This window comes from Alnus glutinosa, chromosome 2, assembly GCF_958979055.1.
Source record: "Alnus glutinosa chromosome 2, dhAlnGlut1.1, whole genome shotgun sequence".
Classification (NCBI taxonomy): domain Eukaryota; kingdom Viridiplantae; phylum Streptophyta; class Magnoliopsida; order Fagales; family Betulaceae; genus Alnus; species Alnus glutinosa.
This window is the reverse complement of record NC_084887.1, coordinates 19,172,511-19,193,933: the sequence shown is the minus strand read 5'-3', so window position 1 is coordinate 19,193,933 and position 21,423 is coordinate 19,172,511. Positions and strand designations below refer to the sequence as shown.

General features: G+C 37.2%; 1 protein-coding gene and 1 pseudogene across 1 annotated transcript; one reads left to right on the top strand and one right to left on the bottom strand.

The window, feature by feature from the left end:
* Positions 1-1,078: 1,078 nt before the first annotated feature.
* LOC133861511 (uncharacterized) lies at positions 1,079-15,128 on the bottom strand. The gene is made up of 10 exons (XM_062297297.1): positions 14,971-15,128; positions 14,756-14,860; positions 14,422-14,483; positions 14,240-14,323; positions 14,088-14,119; positions 13,864-13,945; positions 8,693-8,921; positions 2,909-3,136; positions 2,390-2,682; positions 1,079-1,660 (listed from the first exon to the last, which is right to left on the bottom strand). The coding sequence occupies exons 1-10, from the start codon at positions 14,992-14,994 to the stop codon at positions 1,297-1,299; spliced, it is 1,503 nt and encodes a 500-aa protein (XP_062153281.1). The 5' UTR covers positions 14,995-15,128; the 3' UTR covers positions 1,079-1,296.
* Positions 12,390-12,636, top strand: LOC133861660 (NADH-ubiquinone oxidoreductase chain 1-like; annotated as a pseudogene).
* Positions 15,129-21,423: the final 6,295 nt, after the last annotated feature.

The window sequence follows — 21,423 nt, the reverse complement described above, 5'->3', positions numbered from 1 at the left end:
TCTAAAAAGTCAAACCTCAAAATTTGCAAATAGAATAAAAATTCAATTCTGATTTCAAAAATTCAACACCCAAACGCACCATTTCTGAAACACAAAAAGACTAAAATTTTACATCAAAACACTTGGGTGACGAAAACATTTTACAACCAAAGTTTTGAACACCAAATGAGGCCAATTCTTATGAGATGTAACACACTAAAAACTGCTAAAAATATGCAAAACAAATCAAACTCTTTACACCAACTACACAACACCCCAACAAGCTACCAAAAGGCAAACCAATAGCAACCTCAACACTACAAAACAACAAACTAAAACTGAAAATCAAACTTACGGAGACAAAACAAACTACCCCATGAACAGTAAAAAATGCAAAAACGCCTCAATCTCATGCAGAAAAATCACCAACTTCCCAAATCCCAGTACAACCAAAGCCTTCCACCACTTCTGCAAAATTCTACACCAGCTCAAAATTGAATTTCTTATTTTTTTTTCTTATTTTGGCCCCATAAAATTTTTTTATACCCCCCTTAAAATTGAATTTCTTGTTATGGTTTCACAATAGTGAGTTTTTACTTTCTCCTAGAGTGGGCGGCACCTAAGGTTTTGTAGGGTTGGGCAAGACATTGAGTCCTACAAGAGAAAAGAAAAACTTTTTTCTTCTCCTAGTGTGATTCTCTCTCCTACATGCCTACTAAGAAAAGATTGCTGCAAGAGTCCTTGCTTGGGTATTTTTTGATTCAAATCATATTAACCGAGGAATTTGTTGTGTTCAAATACTAGATTCCAAAATTCACTTCACATGAGACCCTCATCCCCTCGTAAAACTGTAATACACATTAAATCTTCGAACTTGTTTATCCAATTGCTCTTTATATTGAATACAGCAGGATCTTGCACTCAAGGGGGAAATACGACACAGGCCTCCATCGAAAGCCCCCACTTGTTACAATCCAGTAAATCAAGGGAAAACAAGAATGAACATAATAACTCAATCAAGTCGAATATGATGCAAGAGGTCCCCAACAAGATTGATCAAAGTTTACGCTTCATGCAAAGAGAACTCTAAAGCAGGCACTGTATACAAATTATAATAAATGGTTTATTGTGAAGCACTCATAAAGTACACTTTGTATAATTTCAAAGAACCATGAAATAGACGTCAATTTACCTCATTCATATAGCTTAATTATGAAAAGAAATACATCAAGAAAGTTCACATTCTCGTGCATGTAACTGAACGGGTGCCAGTCCCTACATTTGAAAGTTTTTGTTAACAAATGTTGATATTTGATATCAAGGCTGATGAAAAGAGTTTACTCCTTGTTCGTGGTGGTTAGTAACCGCTCGGCTAACAACAGGAATATCCAAGCTGCTTCCTTCAGTCTCAGGAGCAACTTCTCTAACATCAGCTATCCTTGCTTCTGTTGCCTGAATATCGCTCCATTCACTATCTCCAATTGGCTGGAGGTTCACCTGATCTGCTGCCATGTGTACTACACTCTCCCCAGAGACTGGGATTGCCCTAGAAACACTGAGACAAGCTTTATCGACATTCTCTTCTGATAAGTCTACATGCTTTGTCAATGGAAGAGTATTATCAATATCTGAGCACGACTCAGTCCTCTCCTCAAAAACTTGCTTGGTATCAATATGATTTCTGTTGAGAGATAAACATTAAATTTTGATCAGTTATTCTCGAAAAATAACAACATATTTTTTGTTTACCTATACATTGAAGTCTAATATTGCTGTCGTAACTTTAATTGGAAATTTGGGACCAAGAGTTGTCATCATGCAAGCCAAATATACAGAGCCTTGAAGAAAAGAGAGAAAGGAGGGGGGGTATATTTACAAGCAAGTCACATTATGTGAATTGTGGGGGACTGGTTCCAAAACAGATTGAAAAGGCATTATGTAGAGAGAAGAAACTGACCAATGCTTCAACATAAAACAAAATAACTTTTGTCATAAATGCTTAAATTAACTTTGACTTTGAATTGATCTTGGGTTGGGAAATTCTTTGGGTGGGAGTAAAACTCAATATCATATCCAGGAACACTGCATGAGGCATGAACACACTAAAAAAAATTGGAAAAAGATTATTCTTAATAAAATCAAAATTTCTCTATACTTCTAAAGATGTTTTGGGCTTTAAGCATTTCTCTTACCTATTAGCTCCACTTTTATATCATAATATGGACACACATCCTTCTCAATTATTTTTATTTTTCAATTTTTTTGCTGCTTTTCAGTTCTACCATTGCTTGATTAGTTTTCTAACACCACTGTACCTAGCCTTATCAAATCTTTTTCCTGAAATAGGGGGCTTATGCAGAACGATTCTTGAGTAATACATGTACTGCCTAAAAGGGTTAAGATGCTAAACCTTTGGAGTTGCGATTGTAACTTATTTACATATGCCAGAAGCTCTTGCTTTTCCTTCACAGCAGCTGACTCTTTCTGTGCAGCCTCCTTTATTCTAGCTCCAGCATCTGCGTCTGCAACCCTGACCTTTTCCTCTGCTCTCACGACAGTTGCTTCTAATATAACAGCACGCTCTCTGGCTTTTGCAAGCTCAGAACGCCACATATGTGCCTCCTGAATAGCAGAGTCTCTCTGTTTGATCAATTGATCTCTTTCTTTACTCAAGGTCATGACCTTTTGTTCGGACTCTCTTAGCTACAAGTAATTGAAGCCAAAATATACAAAGACAATTAGAAAGTGACATCTAAAATCACAAAAGTATTTCATATTAAGTAAAGTAGGATCAACTACTGGTGAAGGAAGAGAATTCGGCAGTAGGAGATATACATGGCCATTGACAGAGGATTCTTTTTAAGTTGTTTACTCCATATCAGGTTGAACATTATCAATCAGACTATGCAATGAGCCATCAACCAAGTACCTTTAACATAAATGACTCCAGCTGCTTCTCCCAATCTCTTTTAAGACGCTCAATTTCTGCACATGCAATTCTCCTTTGTTCATCCATTGTATGAGCTGCAGACGCAGCAGCCTCAGCAGCTTCGGCAGTTTCAGATAATTTATCTGCTATATCTTTTATTGTTGAATCCCGTGCACGAAGGTCCCGAGCCAAATTCTGCAGTTCCTCATCCTTAACTCGTAGTGTCTCCTGCAATATATACTTGCACACTCAGAGACCAAATAGACTTGCAGGATTAGCAATGACATAAAAGGAACAAGCTCAGCAAGAAAAAAAATAAAAACATCAAACGAATAAGAAGCCAAGCCAGTGGCAAGTGGCAACATGTCAAGCAGGCCAGCCTCAAACAAGTTCTTAAAGCATATAAAGTACCTTTCAGGAGCCAAACCAGCCAAATTTGGTTACCATGGTAAAAAAATGATGGGACCCAAACACCTCCCATTCATTTATTCAATTAGTATCGCAAGGCGAAAAAAAAATTTTAATTAGTATAGCAAGGCAAACTTAATATTGAAGGGGGGACATATGCACAAACAAGAAGTCATATAACAAAGGCACTCTACAATAAATTCCTTAACAAAGCCAAACCAACAGTAATTGTAGCCATGAAATCCAGGATGACTCTACATGCCATGATCGAAATTATACCAGGCAGGCCTCATTGGCAAACCAACAGAAATAACACCCCCCCCCCCCAAACACAAAATAGATTTTTTTTTTTATATAAGTAATAAAGGTTTTATAAAAAAGCGTAAGGCGCCCCTAAGTACACAAAAATTACCAAAGCAGCCTACAATAAGAAAGAAGCCCAACAACCCTCAAAAATCCAAGCCCTCAAACCCAAAACCAATGGAAGACCCCAACCCTACACCATGTGCTCCTTGCCTTTCTTACGCCGGGAGGACGCGCTAGAATCACCGTAGTTGATGGAGCTTACCAGATTCAAAACTTCCCTCCTACCTTTAGTCTTTGGACGTGATGCCATAACTCCCCAATGGAAGTCCTCTTCAATGGCTTCCACAATCGGCTAGGACGGATCCATATCCTCGTCACTTTCCAACTCCCAATCCAAGGCCAAATCGGGAGGAAAAACACCCAAAGGGTAAGGAGAGTCGCCATCCTCCCCATCCCAAACCTCATCGCCCTGCTCCCACGCAACCACCTCCCCAGACGGACCAAATCCTACTGGCCACTTTTGATATTGAGTCAAACCATTCACCCTGAAATTTTCTCCCTTAATGGAGGTAGGAGAACCCGGAGTCGACGCACCTTCCTTAACAACCGGAGTCGACGCAGACATGACCGACACTTTATGTGTAACTTGCACAACCGGGCTCGGGTTCACCAGAGAGGGAGACTTACCCTTATCCTTCACGGAAACTGCCATACTAGCGGAATCCTACACTGTAAGCACAACAGCTACTTTCTCAACTGGATCACAGATAATCGGAAGTAGAGGAAGAAACCCCGGCACTTGAGCTACTGGCCTCAAAGCGTCCATAGAATCAGCAAAAAGATTCTCATCCATATGCGCTTTTCTGGCTTCCCTAGCCTTCTGGTAATACTTCTGGAACGGCTTAGAGTTCGACAACACGGGAGAAGAGGGACGCAACCTCTTTACCAACTCAGCCGCCCCTGAAAAAGACTGAGAGGAGGTGACGCAAGACTGAGAAGAAGAGGAAACTTGAAGAGGCAGCATGTCGGAGGACTGAAAAACCGAGCAAGTAACAGCCGGAGAAGAGGCACCCAAAGAAAAAGACCCAACAACATTACTTACCAGTGCCTGCGCCAAAGACAGCACCTATGGTGACCGCGGGGGGCAAAATAGAACCTAGAATTAGTAGGACTCACCAACCTCTGAGAAGACCCCAACTGCTGAATTGCAAAGTCCCTAGAGACGTCCAGGAAAGCCACCGAAGACGTCTCAGGCTGGGCAGGAACGAAACTGGGTTCTGAACCGTCAGAGCAACCCAGGAACAGAGTCTACTGAGTCTACCCAAAAACACAAAATAGATTTTGAATTCATAGTCATATCTTGTAAACAGTCCATAAAGTTTATAGAACGCTCCCCACAAATTTTGAACTAGTCGCGAACTAGCACCTAACAATTACGCATATTTTCCCTTTGCTTTTACTTTCTGAAGCAAACAACAAAAATTTATGAAATCAAATAGTTCTCTATAGCTATTCTACTAGAAGTTATTGCTATTTCTTGTTAAAGTTGGCAGCCTGGCATCGTGCTTGTGGTGCAGTTGTTTGCTTCTTAACTGTACAAGAAGAAAAACAAGGTTCCATAAATATTTTATTAGTCAGCAAATAGATCAGATTTTATGTCTGAGTTTCAAGAAATTAGGTTTCTCAGACAGCCATCTTTTCAATTTTAATAATCATAAATTATAAGGTAGATGGAAAAGACTGGACACAATAATGAACTTCTTTTTTGGCCAATGAGCACAATGTATGTAGCACCAGCAATTTTTTCCCCCTAAGGAGCTTTCATATATTTGGACAATATTAGTAGTAAATTTCATAGCTACTAATATTGGTCACAAAGAGGGTTTTGCCTAAATTTCCAATTTTTTTTTTTTAATAGGTAATCAATAAATATTATAAAAAGCGTAAGGCACCCCTAAATACACAGGAAGTATACAAAAGGAACACCAACAAAGAAAACCCAGCCAAGAACACCGGCAAAAACCCAAAAGAAATGACTACAAAAAGAACCTTAAGTCCCACCAGAACTACAACAAGACACCACAAACAGACCCCTCAAAAGAGCCCTGGGCTTCATCAGAACACTGAAAGAACCCTCTTGCCTTTACCCTTGCTAGAGCAATCACCTCTAGCATCAAAATTGATAGAACACTCCAAGTTTTTAAGCTCCCTCCTACCTCTAGGTTTAGGAGAAACCAAAACCTCGTGACGCTATTCCTCTTCAAGAACTGTCAAAAGATCTAAAACCTTCGCACGTTGCACTACCTCGAAGTAGCCAAAATCACCCACCTCTCCATCAAACCCTAACTCTCCCTCTTGCTGATCACCCCCCTTCGAAGTCACACCCAAGTCTGAATACTCGGTTAGAGGAGAGATGGAAACGTCAACCACAGCCAGATCAAGGATAAATGGCAGCGGATAAATGCTGCCATTTTTCCAAACTTTTGTACTAATAATATAAGTACATCTCTTTCTCCAAAACCTTATTCTTTCTTGACCATTGAAATGTATGTACCTCTTTGACTTAGTTCTTGCCCAAAGGGATATTTTCAGTGATGCCACCCTTGGGGCAATACATAGACCATGATCCGGATTAGCTTGTGATGGCGGAGATTAGGGAGATGGAGCTGTGATTATGCAGATGATGATATATTTTTCCGTGACCCCTCCATGGGAACAATACCATGCTTTCCGTTGGTCAACAACCAACCACAGCTCTCTTTAGTTCTTCACTACTCCTACAGGCTTGACGGAGTTAAGCTGTCTGGAGGGAATTTCTTTGTATCAATCAATATGCTCAATATGCGTAGAATCTTTCTATTTGATGAAGATAGTCTTCAATCAAGTTCCAGTTCTATAGCTCCGAGTCAATCCACGACGACTACTAGTACGTGGGTGTGACCCTTCCTGCAGGGAAATGCACAGGACACGGCATTTTGGATCATAAATTCTTGTGATGATATACATAGTGAGCATTATTCATATCTTTTAAGCTTCCATTCCTGCTTATATCAGACCTGAACTTGTTTCTGGACTTATCTTACTTTTCATCATTCACTTTGCTATTTATTCCGCTACTGATTTTGTAACTCGATTATTACTTCCATGTGCAGTGTGTGATTTACTACTTACAGGGCTTTAGCTCATTATATGTTGTTTTAACAATTTTTTTTTTTAGTCGCTAGCATACATATTTCACTTAGACTGTCTAGAGTGTTATCAAACTTCACCTTTAGGTGGCCTATTTTTGGAATCTTTGAGTGTCTTGCTATCCTCATAAATTTTGCTTAATTGGAGACGAACTCTTTGTATTGAACTTGTTTCTGTCAGGAATTTTTTGTCTATACTTTTTTGGAATATGACATAGACTCATCATTTTGAAGATTTTGATTTTCTGCATAAAGGGCTTTTTATGGCTGATATATTATGGAGACTATATTGCAACTTTGTTTGCGGATATTTTGATTTTAACGTTGGTCTGGCAAGTTTCTCTAGTTTCTCCCACCTGACAAGCTCATCTTGGCACATGAAGGAATGGTCACTTCCTTGATTTTGAAATTCAAAATTTTTGGGGCATGACAATGTACCTCTGTAGAAAAGATTTGAACCAATTTAGATGTTCTAAATCATTCAATATCTAGTTCTATACAGCTATATAAACTTACACTATGCTCAGGATTGGGAGGTGGAGATGGTGATGTCCTTCTTTGATCAGTTATACTCTACTCGGGTTCGGTATGGGGAGGTTGATAAGGTGGTGTGGAATCCTTCCAAGAGGAGGAATTTTGAAGTGAAGACTTTCTACAAAGCTTTAATTTGTCACGAGGCGGTCTCTTTTCCTTGGAAGGGTATATGGCGTGTTAAAGCTCCGAAGCGAGTGGCGTTCTTTGTTTGGACAGCGGCTTTAGGAAAGATCTTAACTCATGACAATTTACGTAGGCGTGGTATTGTGGTGGTTGAGTGGTGTGCTATGTGTAAAAAGTATGGGAAGTCCGTTGATCACCTTCTTCTTCATTGTGATGTGGCACGGGTTGTTTGGAGTTTTTTTTATAGCTTGTTTGGGGTGGAGTGGGTTATGCCTAGTAGTGTCGTGGATTTATTGAGGGGTTGGGGCACTTTGCTGGGTCGTGGTCCTGTTTTTCGTATTTGGAAGCAGGTTCCTTTATGTGTTTTGTGGGACTTGTGGCGTGAAAGAAATTCTAGGCTTTTTGAGGATGTGGAGTTTTCAGTTGGGACTATTTGTAGAAAGGTGCTTAATTTGTTATATCTTTGGGTATCGGCGCATAGCCCGGGTAGTTTGTTGTTCGCTGACTTTTTACTTTCTTATTCTTTCCTTTCCTCTGTTTAGGAGCACTTTTGTATACTTCCTGTGTACTAGGGTTGCGCCCCTCTGCGCTTTTTAATGAATTCTTACTTATCAAAAAAAATAAACTTACATTATTTCTAGCAACTGAGAAAGAAGATACGAAGGCATTTATTAAGAAAGAGAAATTATTATTGGCACAAATAAGAAAGCAATGTGTGTAGTTGACCCTATACCTCTTGAACCAATACAAAGGCATATTACTGGCATGTCTAAACTGCTGCTACAAATTTAGTAGTGCTTGTAGAAACATGGGGCAGACATACTAGCCATGCCTCCTAGATTGTCCATCTATCTACTCCTAATGATCAGAGACAATCAAGCAGTGGAAAATGCATTTAGAAGTGATTTGTTTCTTCTTCTTTTTTCGGATGAATGCATTTAGAAGTGATTATAAATGTACATTTTCAAGTTAGTCGAACAATTAACAAAAAAATGTTGCAGGATACAAATCTGGCATAACTGCAGAAATGAGAAAATCATAGAATACAAGCTACGCACCTTAATATAAATTGAAGGCAATCACCATAAATTTTCTATTACTGAAGTAGAAATGCAATAAAAGCCCAATCTTTATAAAAGGTATTAGGTATGCAATTCATAATTGCAAGTTAGGACATTGAGAATCACTACTATAAAATTGAAAGTGAAAAGCAAAGACGGTTTACCCTCATGATTGCTAGATCATCCATTGGACCATCACTTGTTTTATTCGTCACCATTCCTAGAGCATTTCTCAATGAAATATGCATCGCTGATTCAATTTCTTTAGAACATTCAAGGGCTATCGAATTGGCAGCAGCAACCACCGTTGCGACTGTTCCTAACTTTGGAGAACCATTCCCACTTAAGGAATTCACAGCCTCTTTATGGGCTCTCAGAACCAACTGCGATGCACTGAATGACAAATGGCAATGAGAAAAGGAAACATGAGTAGAGAAATCAACTGCAACAAATGTAAATCATTGGTATATGTATTTGATAACTGGGTCAAGAACTCAAACCTAGAGAAGATCAAGCATCGTAAGCAGATGATCATTTTATGCAATGAACTCAACCTAGGGACCAAAACGTAACTGTAGAAGAGCTATAACTTATCATTTTTTAAACTCAATTACCTTATTGATTTTCATTTAAGCAAAACTCCAGTTTTTATTAGATTACTTTTAGAGAAGGAGAATACGTGTCAAAGAAGCTTTAAGTAGCCAAAACATTGTAAAGAAGGAAGAAGAATTTTCAAGGTAAGGCTTCAATGAACTCTAGGATAAGAGAATATTAGGAGCCAAAGACCACACTCCAGTTGTACGACAGATCAAAGAATGTCTTAAATTAGAGTTATTGTGACGTCCCACATCGTTTGAGTATGGGAATGAGGATGTGCTTATATGTCTATTCGCACCCTTCTTGACACAACACGTTTTAAAGCTGCAAAGATCATGAACCTATCAGAACTCCGCAGTTAAGCATGCTTATACGAGAGTAGTACCAAGATAGGTAACCTACTGGGAAGTTTGATTCGGGAGAGTCAAAAACGGACAATATTGTGTCGCTGGGGGTGGGTCATAAATGCTCTAAACAATCCCCTCCAAGATGTTTGTAGTTGCATACATAAGGATAAGAAATAGTACAATACAGAAAAGAGATCTTTATACACAGTATTCACCCACCAAATTCCCTTTTAAAACCTAACTTTGGAACACAAGCCAAATCATGAGCTTCCTTAAGGGAACTGAATCTGAAAAGCCATTGCTAGTTTTGCATTTCATGATATCAGTGGGAAAAGCGCATAGCATCATCCATATCGATCACTAAAAAAAATATTATTCTAGTGGATAGGTATCATATGCACAAGAATTAGTGTTGAAACTGTGGATCATTTTTTGATTCATTATGTAGTGGAGTAGTGGTCTTCTTGTCTTTTGTCTTTTAAAGTCCATTAGGCGATGCCCAAGAAGGTGATGGATGTCCTCTTTCAATGGAAAGGTTTCAAGGGAGTGTTCACATTTGGAATGCTTTCCCCTTTTGCTTAAATTGGACAATTTGGAGGGAAAGAAATAATTGCATGTTTGGTAAAGGCTTTTTATGTGAGTTTTGTTTTTTAATAGTAATAAGAAGTGATTGATGTGATATCAAGTTGAAAAAAATTGTTTATTAAAAAAAAAAAAGTAGAAAAAAATTGTATGGAAAAGTGAAAAAAAAAATTTGTTTTGTAGTGGGTATTTTTGTTTGAATAATAATAAAAATTGAAAAAAGTTATAATCTTTTGAAGTTGACTTTTTTTCAAGGTGGAGGCAAGTTGTTTGCCGAACAAGCTTTGCATGTTTAGTGGTGTCAAGTTAACTACTATTCAATAGAAACCAGTGTTCCTAAGATCATTGTTTGAGTGGTCATGTGCACTTAGCACCACAGGGAGGAGACATGTATAAATAGTAGCCGATAGTGGCATACCTTTCGGATCGAGGGTCCTGCCCAATAAACACCATACAGGCAAAATACCAGCGGGGTAGAGGCCCTTCTCACTCAAACTCAGTATTTACTTTTCTAGCTAGAGACCAACGCCTTGGGCTAACGTGGGATCCACTCAAGGACCTACTGGCTTAGGTTAATTTCTAATGTGTTCCCCGACTAGAGAGCTCATTTTTGGAGGAGAAACTATGAGTTTTTCAAAAATTGTCGGAAGAACGGGTTTAAAATATATATATATATATATAACAGGTCGGCTGGTTTTCATGCAAAAAAAAAAATGGTTAAATAGGGTATTGGTACCTGTGGTTTAAAGTTTTTATTTTTTGCCTCCTGTGGTTCAATTTGTATCACAGATGGTACCTGCGTTTTAGAAAAAGATCGAATTGGTACCTCTATTAGTTTTTCCGTCCAAAAACTAACGGTATGCCACATCAGCGCCACTTAACACCATTAAGAACGCAACACTTGTCTCATATGCCACGTAAATCGTCACATTAGCACCATGTCACTGCCACATATTTAAAATTAAAAATTAAAAAAAAAAAATTCATTAAGGGTGGCTACCACCAGTCTAGGGGTGGCCGAACCAAACCCTTAGCCAAAATGGGGGTGACTTCGACCACCCCCAAGGGCCAAACCACCCATGTATTCTAGCACAAGAGAAATGGAGTTTGGCATTTTGGAGTAGTTCGGCCACCCCCAAGGGCTTAAGAGAAAAAAAATAAAAAATAGGGGTTTGGCCCTTGAGGGTGGCCGAACCACCCCCAAGGGCCATGGGGGTGGTTCGGCCACCCCCATAACGGCCAGTGGCCTGGGGCTGGCTTCGGCCACCCCCATGTTCTCTTTGGGGTGGCCGAACCACCCCCATGGCTCAGCCATTCCTAACGATTTTTCAATTTTTTTTTAAAATATATATATATGTGGCAGTGACATAGCGCTGATGTGGCGATTTACGTGGCATATGGGACAGGTGTCGCGTTCTTAATGGTGTTAAGTGGTGCTGATGTGGCATAACGTTAGTTTTTGGACGGAAAAACTAACAGAGGTACCAATTCGGTCTTTTTCCAAAACTCAGGTACCATATGTTATACGAATTGAACCACAGGGGGTAAAAAATAAAAACTTTAAACCACAGGTACCAAAAAGGTGTTTAACCCAAAAAAAAAAAAAAAGACAAAACGGGATTGGATTTCCACTCATAAGGAAGGTTAGATACCTTTGACAGGGTTGTACATTTGGTTGAAATGGGATGGTGTTCAAACTCCAGAAATGCAGTCTAAACAGCGGCACCTCCCCTTTCTTACTAGACTCACTCGGGGAAGGGTCAATCTCCTCCGGAGCATGCTGCACAGCCACTCATTCATCCTAACCAAATAGTAGAATCTATCTCTCAACAATTCTTTTCTATGCTAATAACCCCTTCCCAACCAGCCCGCTCAATCGATTTTGTAAGATCAGCTAATTCAAAGGTGTTAATATGGTCCAAAGTTGTCAAAACGAATCATTTGCTTTATCGAACAAAGCTTTATTAGGGGGTCTTGGTTGGCCCCCTATTTTCAACAATTACAGCTGGCGTCAACCAACTTTGCGATACAGACGAACACGAAGAAGAATGCAGGCAACGAAAAATGCAAAAGAGAAACGATTCCCAACTCAGAGCATGTTTTTGACTCAACCATAGATCTGTTGAATAAAGGTAGCTTGCTTACTCTCAGCCACTAGTTAGAAGTAAATCCCTTGACTTCGTTTATGCCTTTATGCAGTAAAGAAAGCAAGTGATGCGGGCTAAGATTCCATTCGAAGTAACGTAAGACGATTCGATGTTCCAGCTGAAATACTTGAAATAATTCTAACACTTCTACTAGAAGTAGCCTTTTAGTGCTGGCTGAAGGTAAAGTAATGGCTTTTGTACAACGTCGAAAGGGTCCGAATGTTGTGGGATCGTTCAGATTGTTACAACCTCTAGCAGATGGCTTGAAAATTGATTCTAAAAGAACCTATTTCACCAAGTAGTGCTAATTTCTCCCTTTTTAGAATGGCTCCAATGGCTACATTTATGTTAAGTCTGGTCATTCGGGCTGTTGTACCTTTTGATTATGGTTTCTATGATTTCTTTTGTAGATTTTCTTATTTATCTTTCACTTAATTATTTAGGAGAGCTTTGTACACATCATGTGTACACGAGGTTTCTTCTTTCTTGATCTAATAAAATTTTCAATACTTATCAAAAAAATAGTGGTGTGGTGGTGCTTGAGAGTTTGTATAATCTCTATCTAAATGACAGAAGTCAACCATATCATCAGTATTAAGTATATTTGCACTCCACTTGCACAAAAAAACATACGCGTGTGCAGGGACATATGGAAGGAGATAAATAGCTTTCAATCAAATTCAAAATTAGTCTGCTTAAAATGCCCCTGTACAAACACACATTCACATGCGTGCAAAAGGATATACGGAAGGAGATAAATAACTTTCAATGAAAGTCAAACCATGATCCTTGACAATGTCCACTTAAACCCCGCCAAACTAAAGAACAAAAAAAAGGAGATAAAGGTCATTCTGTCTAATTTCTTTCTTTCTTTCTTTTCATATTTATTTAAGGAATGATGACCTTGGGCTGATGCTTCCTAGGCACTTAACTTCAAATTGAAGAGCCAATCAGCCTGACCCCTCGTGGTTTTCTGTCTAATATCTATTAAGCTCTAAAATAACCTTAAGCCTTCACCACCAACCAAAACAGCAAAGCTGGAAGAAGTAATGCACCTCCTTCCAGTCTCTCCATCAATGAGCGCAGCCTTTCTTTTCAAAAACAATTAAGCAATTACATAATGAAAATCAACAAACATGTCAGAGTTCCCTACTGATCCAACTTTAGAACAATAAAAGATGACCAAAATATCAATCCTGTTTGAATCTCTTTACTGGGGAGGCAACTTCACAATTGAATTAGCTAATATACATCTGCAGGCAATGGAAATTCTAGGACAAACCATTATACAGTCTCTTGAACTGTGAAACCAACCTCATAATAGCTAACCATCTGAAATGAAAAACTTCAAAAAGAAAAAAGGTGCATTGTTTGAACCAAAAGAACAACTTTTCACCAAAGAACCATAAGAAACCTTGCCAGTAGTGAAGTTTGAAGTTCAGATGCCCATGTTTCTTTCTAGATTATCTCTAATACATTCATTACAGAGTTTTCAACTTAAACCGACATGCCCTTATCACTTCCCCAAACTTCTCATAAATAGATAACAGATGCATAGAAGAAACATGACACACATAGAAAACTCGTATAATCAAAGAAAGTCATCAGAACAAAAATCAAATTCTGCAACACGCGGCAAAAGCAAAGATCTAGAGAACTTACTGTAAAGTTGAAACCCAAGCTCTAGCTGCACCAGAAGTCTCTGCACAGAGGAAGTAGTCTTTTTTCTGTGGGGTCCCAATATCTAAATATTTAGTTAAGAAGCACGCGTGTTGGGAATTCCAATCAAACTACAAAAGGATCCTTTCAATTGAACTCAGAAGATACAAAGGTAAGCATTTTCTACATTGCTGGAAAAACAAAAAAGAAATGCTAAATGTGGATACATATACAGCAGCCATCATACTTTGGTAGTCCACTAAAGCACATATAAAAAAAAAAATGCATTAGTAATTTTATTAAAGCAAAAACCCACTTAGATGAACTAGTAGCTGAGAAGGTAATAATGCAAGCTTATTCAGAAAAGCATCAATCTTACTGGAAGTTGACTGGAGATACGGTAATTGTGCTATTTGCGTCAAATATAATGGTTCCCTTGACAGTTGGCTCATTTCTCCGAATCCTAAAGCAAAGAAAACACCACCAAATATTAAAGATCAAAATCCTTCTGCAAAGCAAAGCAAATCCCGGGAAAAAAAAGAATGCAAAACATATACTAACTTGTACTCCATTCTCCCAGTGGTCGGGTCCAAGATTACCCACCGCTCGTTCCATTTCCTCAGCTGCATAGAATCATTACTATGTCAGTTCGTACTGATTGTAGTCAGAAACTCTCATTCTTATCTACTCACTACACCAAACCAATTCCTTATTTATTTATTTATTTATTTTTAGGTCCTGGTAGAGTAAATTCCGAATTGACCAAAAGACAAAACGATAGAGAAACTACAATTTCTCAAGCTAACATTGAAAGCAGAACGCAACCCTGAATCCAACAAAAATCAAATCACCAACAACCAATTGAATTTGGATAGACAGAGAAAGAGGATCGTACGGTCTCGGATCGCTTCAGAAGTGGACCCTGCAGCAAGTTCCTGCCAGAACCTGACGCCAACTGCCGCTTGATCTTCTCCAAGCTATTCTCTGCATCCCCAGCTCTCTGCTCCATCCCCAAATTCATATTTTACACAACTTTCGCATAATTATCAATTTCACATATACATGTAGAATATATGTACATTAGGGACAGAGAGGGGTTGACGGACTAACCGGGGGAGCGCCATTGGAGGCCATGATAAGAATATGGAGAAGAGGGATTGCAAATGAAAATTTGCTTCCTTGTAGGAAGCTATGTGCAAATCGTGCGGGGTTTTTGGTGATCTCTGCGAAGCTAGGGCTGTTAGGTTTATTTCGTAGACTAGCAGGTGGGGGTTTAAATTAATCTATTAGAAAATAAAATTAAGACAAGGAAATATAATTGTGTCAAACTACATTTCATTTCGATGTCGTCTTACTATAAATTGTGTCAATATTTTTTTTTATAATTATCAAAAAAAAAAATATTAATGTCTTTTAATGAGAAAAATACTTTTTATATATGTTTTTAAAATTTTCTTTTTTTCATCTTTTTTTTAATTTTAGTTTTTTTTCGAATTTATAAGAACATTTTTGTCTTATTGAACAAAATTTTTGGTTATTTTTGTCATGTTGTTAGTATTTTGGGACATTGACATTATTAGTAGTTTAGAAAAGATATTGATGCAATTGATAGTTTGGGTGGACATTGACAATTAGGTTATAATTTGAGGAGGATACGTATACTTTTTTTCTAATATTGATTTAAATATTTCTAATTCCTTTTTAATTAAAGTTTATTGTCAAGGTAAAGTTTGTGGTTTTTGCTTTGGGTCGCGGGTGCTTGCCATGGTTTATCATTTTTTGGGCTAATTTTTTGTTGGGAAAATAAGAAAAGATTTTCATCCGGAACCAAACTCGCAAAATATCTTCAACATCAATTTTTTTTTTTTAATCTCGATCAAATCAAATAACAAAAAATCAATAATTTGCCTCCCCAAAAAAGTGTTCATGGATATGTTATAAATGAATGAATTGGATGACCCCTATCATTCTTTATATTCATTCGAATAATGTGGGTGAGTTTCCATCCCAAATAAACATAAATCATATTTTAGACATCGAATGAGCCAACATAAAACCTAACAAACATCAATCTCGATTGACATGAAATAATATTTGAATGAATAGATTATAGAACATAACGATTAATACTCTAAAAATAATTTAATAATTCTAATTAGATTAGAATCTTATTCTACATTATAATCTTACTTAATTATTATAATTTGAGATATAGATAGATTCTAAGTTATACATTATTCTTTGAAAGAATTTAGAATTTTTAAATAATTTAAATACATTCATTCATGAGTGGATGACCCCTATCATTCTTTATATTCGTTCGAATAATGTGGGTGAGTTTCCATCCCAAATATTTTATGATTATTTCATGTCAATCGAGATTGATGTTTGTTAGGTTTTATGTTGGCTCATTCAATGTCTAAAATATGATTTATGTTTATTTGGGAAATGGGTAGTTGTGTACTTAGGTATACATGGAAGAAAGTGAAGAATTCTTGAAGAAGACATGTAATGCAGCCAATGTCTGGACATGGTATAGTAATGTCCGGACATGAGGGACTCCAAGGAGTACGTGTGTTCATGTGATGTCCAGGCATGTCAGCAGACATGGTCAGTATTGAAGACTGATATCCGAGCATGGTTGGTAATATTCAGATGTGAGGAACTCCAAGAAGTACATGTTCCCTAAGTTGTCTAGACATGACTACAAACATGCCAAGGTTATAAGACATCCACTAGAAGTTATGACCAAACACGGAGAACGCATGTCCGAACATGGTGGAGGTCCAAGACTACATGTTCCCTTGCATGTAGGCTATTGTCCGGACATGAATAGATGATTAGGCGTGACACTCTAATCATGTTCAGGCATGCTTTTTACATGTCTGAATACCACCATGGAGAAAAATCACGAATGCAGCACATGTGTTAAAGGTGAGAACTGTTTGTTGATAGCCTACACAAGTCATGTGATTTAGACTCAATAGATTGTATGAGGATGTCTCTGAGAAGGTATAAAATCTGCAAATTGCCTACAACAATCTCTTTTAGAAATTCATTAGGATGACCAAGTCAAACCAAAAGGTGTCCAATAAACTCAAAAAGATTGTGCTTGAAAAATATAAATTGCTTGCAGATTTAAATGATGCATGTGTTGTTTGCGATGCTTTAAAGTCTGGAAATTCTATGCTTGTTGATAAGGTAAAATCACTTGAAAATGAATTAAATGATTATAAGGAACACTTTTAAAAATTCTCTTAAGATAAATTGAAAAAATTAGTTGTTCAAAAGCCTATTTCTGACAAGACTAGAATGAATGTGGATAACTTGGGTGCCTCAATCTCAAATGCTTCTAATTATAATAGAAAGACTTAGTTTATTAAGCTTGTAAAAGTTGAAGAAGTTAAGGCTGATGTAGCCTTTTTGGATAAAGGTAAGAATGCTTGCTTGAATGAATGTGTAAAGTCCAAGTCTAAGGCTTTTTTTAGGAAATAAATTTCAACCAAGTTTGTTCCTACATGCCACCATCAGAGATGGAGCTGGGGGGTGGCCAGTAGGGGCCATGGCCCCCCCAGCTCACTTGAAAAAAAAAAATGATGATTATATGGTGATCATGAAAGATACAACATCAGGAATAATGGGTACTCAGGCGATGATACTTCAGAAGAATATGGAAGTAGAGGAGATTAATTACCCGCAGCCTATATCTTGCGTGAAGCCACTAGATTACTCTTTGCTGCCATTGGATTTTAATCCAATAAGGGGGAATGATGATCAGGATTATTTTGCTAACTTTGGAGGCATATATAGCAGTGATATGGTACAGAAATTTTGACCCATTTTTGCTTTATAGAAATTTTGGCCTATTTTTGTTATTAACGTGTGAAGGAATAAATCTTTTAGAACTTATTTGTGTCGATTAGCTTTTTGTGAAATGGTCTATAATTTGTGGAGAAATAGAAATGAATTAAAGTATGGGTGCAGGCCGAAAATAAAGGAGCAAATTTCTCAATATTTTTTTTTTGAGGTTCGTTCTTGAGTGCTGAGAATTAACTTGGGAAGATGAAGATTTAGAGAGAGAGAAAAAAAAAAAAAAAAACTTGAGAATATTAATCTTTGCAGGAGTTGGAATCTTATGAAGAAATTTTGAAATAATAGGCGGTTCAACCACGCCGTGAAAAGCATCACTCCAACATATTGTAACTGATATAACTTGTTGAATAAAAGGAAATATTAATTTGTATTGTAGATGATGTAGTGTAGAGTTGAGACAAAAAAAATAAAAATAAAAAGAAGAGAAAAGGGGAGCCTTTTTTTTTTTTTAAAGCACTTAAAAGACTCAATAAGGTGTTGAAAAAACTTGAAGATGAAAAGATACCAAATCCACCCAATATATTTTGTATTTATACTTTAACTACATATTTTAGTTTATTTTTTGTTTGGCCCCCTCCCAACTAAATGTCTAGCTCCGTCCTTGACCACCATTGTAAGATTGTTGGTTACATTAGACCAAATTGTTTTTAGTTGAAGTCCCAAAAACTTTGGAATAAGAAAGTAATATTTGTTCTTTCTATAGGTGACAAGGATAAGAAAGTTGTTGATGACCTTTCTATGACTAGATCTATGTTTACGTATGTCCTTCCACATAAGAGACACGTTTCTCAGAAGTTTGTCACTACTTGCCACCATTGTGGTAAAGTTGGTTATATCCAACCAAATTGTTTCAAGTTGAAACCCCGCAAGCCTTTGAGTAATTATTTCTATTCTAAGAATAGTCATGAGGGATTGTTCAACATAATAAGGGAGATTTTGACTAGCGTGGATAAATTTAAAAATCATGGGTTCCAAAGTCACATGTCAAGACCTAGTTTTATAAAGGTTTGGGTTCCTAAGGAGAATATCACTCACCCTTTGAAGGGAGTGATAAGAGACCTTCCTAGTTTAGGTATCTCTTAACATGTCTATGATTGAGTTTCATGCACATATATGTGCATCCTAGATCATGCATTTTTGTTTGCGTTCATGCATTTTATTTTATTTTGGTATTTTTATTGCTTTGCATTTATTTCTTTTCTTCCTTTATGTTTTTCTTTGTTCATGAGCTTGCATTGTTGTGCATGTTTCTCTTTTTAGTTTGTTTTTTTTTTAAAAAAATGAAAATGAAAAGAATTTTTTTCCTTTTTATGCGACGGTGTCACTAGCACAAGTGAATAACATGTCAAATTTCAATTGTCTTTTATGAGTGGACATTACATATATAATTTATGTGTGTATTTTTTTATTAGTTTTGATAATCATGATGAACTATGTGCTTTGATTTGCATAATTAGTGTGTCAAAGGAATCATGAGTTGCTTATGCACACATTGTTTTCCACTTGGTTGAATTTGTCCGCATAGGTGTGTATTTGGAGGGAACACTACAAAAAAAATAGGTGTTTTGAGCCGTTTTTTTTTTTTTTTTTTTAGCCCTTTTAAGGCCTAAAAATGGCTGAAAACAATTTAAGCCTTTTTTTGGAGCCGCTTTCAAAATGGCTCAACACATCCAGTATTAAAGGCTCTATTTGAGCTGTTTTAAGAAAAATGGCTCCAATCGGTTTGAGCTGTTTTGGTCCAAAATGGTTCCAACTAATTGAAGTCGTTTTAAGGACCCTAAAACAGCTCAATTCTCTTTTTTTTTTTTAAAAAAAAAAAAAAAAAAAAAAAAATCAGAAAATAAGCTGAGGTGTCCGTACATGCTCGGCTTAGGGCGAGCCAAACCTTGAGTACAACCTTGTGTGCAAGCCGAATGAGCTCCACGCCCTGAAGAGGACTCTAAACGATTACATCGACAACCACAAAAACCAAACGTACCAGCGCTGCAAGAGGTAGGAGGGTCTTTTTGTAAATCCTTGAGCTCCTTCAAGATTTGTTTGGAGGCCATAGTCTGAAGAACACCCACAAAGCAAAGCAAAGCAACCCAAATCGGCAACAGATCGTAAGCACCCAGAACTGAATTTTTTTACTTTTACTATAGATCAGTCAAACAAGACACCACGTCTTTGATTCAAAAAAAGGGGTTGCTGATGCATCAATCCGTATATCCATCAGCAACACACTCAAACACCTTCAGACCCATTAACAACATTGAAAAAAAAATATATGAAAAAACAAAAAGCACTAGTCCATATATATATCTACAATACTCTCAAATGCTTTCAAGACCCATTATAAATTACAACAAAAAAAGGAAGCACAAGTCCATAGAAAAGCGCAAAATGAAATGAACAACAACAAAAAGCACGAACCTCATTAGCATTAGGGAGCTTGAGATGGGCGCAACAATCGGCGATCTTGGGGCAAGTGGGATTTTCACATGCGTTGGTGAGGCTTATCCACCTCCCATCCGCCATTAATTTCTTCAAGTTTATGTAAACTGGGTAGAACACTGTCCACTTCTTCATATTCACTGTTTCTCCTCCTCCGTCCATGTCTTCGATTCAAAATGCCCAAAATCTACGACAGCCAGTAAACCAACGCAAATCAACGAAAATGTTAGGAAAATCACAAATATAATACAGATCTGAGAAAAAGAGATCAGAAAGAGAAAGTGTTTGTGTGTGAAAGGTAGAGAGAGAGAGGGTGAGAGAGATATAAAGAGAAGACATACCAATGGCCGACGGAGAGTAGATTTTTGAGATTTTGGGGGTGGCGCGCGCGGGACACGAAAGTTTCATGGCCCGCGCAGGCCCCAAAAGTTGAAGCTATTTTTGATAAAAAAAAAAAAAAAAAAAAATTATATATATAGACACACACACACACATACTAAATAAGCATATACTATACTAGCTAATTAAATATAGTATTATATATTAATTATAATACGTTGATAATAGTATTTATATAGTATTTTAAACTAACATATCAATTAGTATATAATTAGTATATAACTATATATATATAAACACACATATATCACATCACTCATTGTTAATATATATATATTATACTTATATTATAGTTTCTTAGTTATATAGAATACACTCGGATCAATCAGATCTTCTATCGATCCTATGATTCTGTCATGATCAATCGGACTAGTACTTATGATCAATCGGGCGTTAGATCGAACATTCATTGTGTCAAGTTTGATTGATCGAACATTCGTATCACAATAGATCAGACCGATGCACTAGGATGAATTAGATATTCAATCAAACCTTCAATTGTGTCAAGTTTAATCGATCATTTGATCGTATCACAATTGATTAGACTAATGCACTAGGATCGGTCAGAGTAATACACCAGAATCGATTGGATGATTCTGTCGATTATATGATCCTATCATGATTGATCGGACTAATACTTAGGATCAATCACACGTTATAGAACTCTATGACGATCGTTTGGACCAATGCACTGGGATCGATCGGATGGTCTATCGATCATATTATCCTATCATGATCGATCAGATTATTACACTAGGATCGATCGAACGTTCAATCAAACCTTCATTGTATCAAGTTTGATCGATCGAATTCTATCATGATTAATTAGACTAATGCAATAGATTCAATCGGATGATT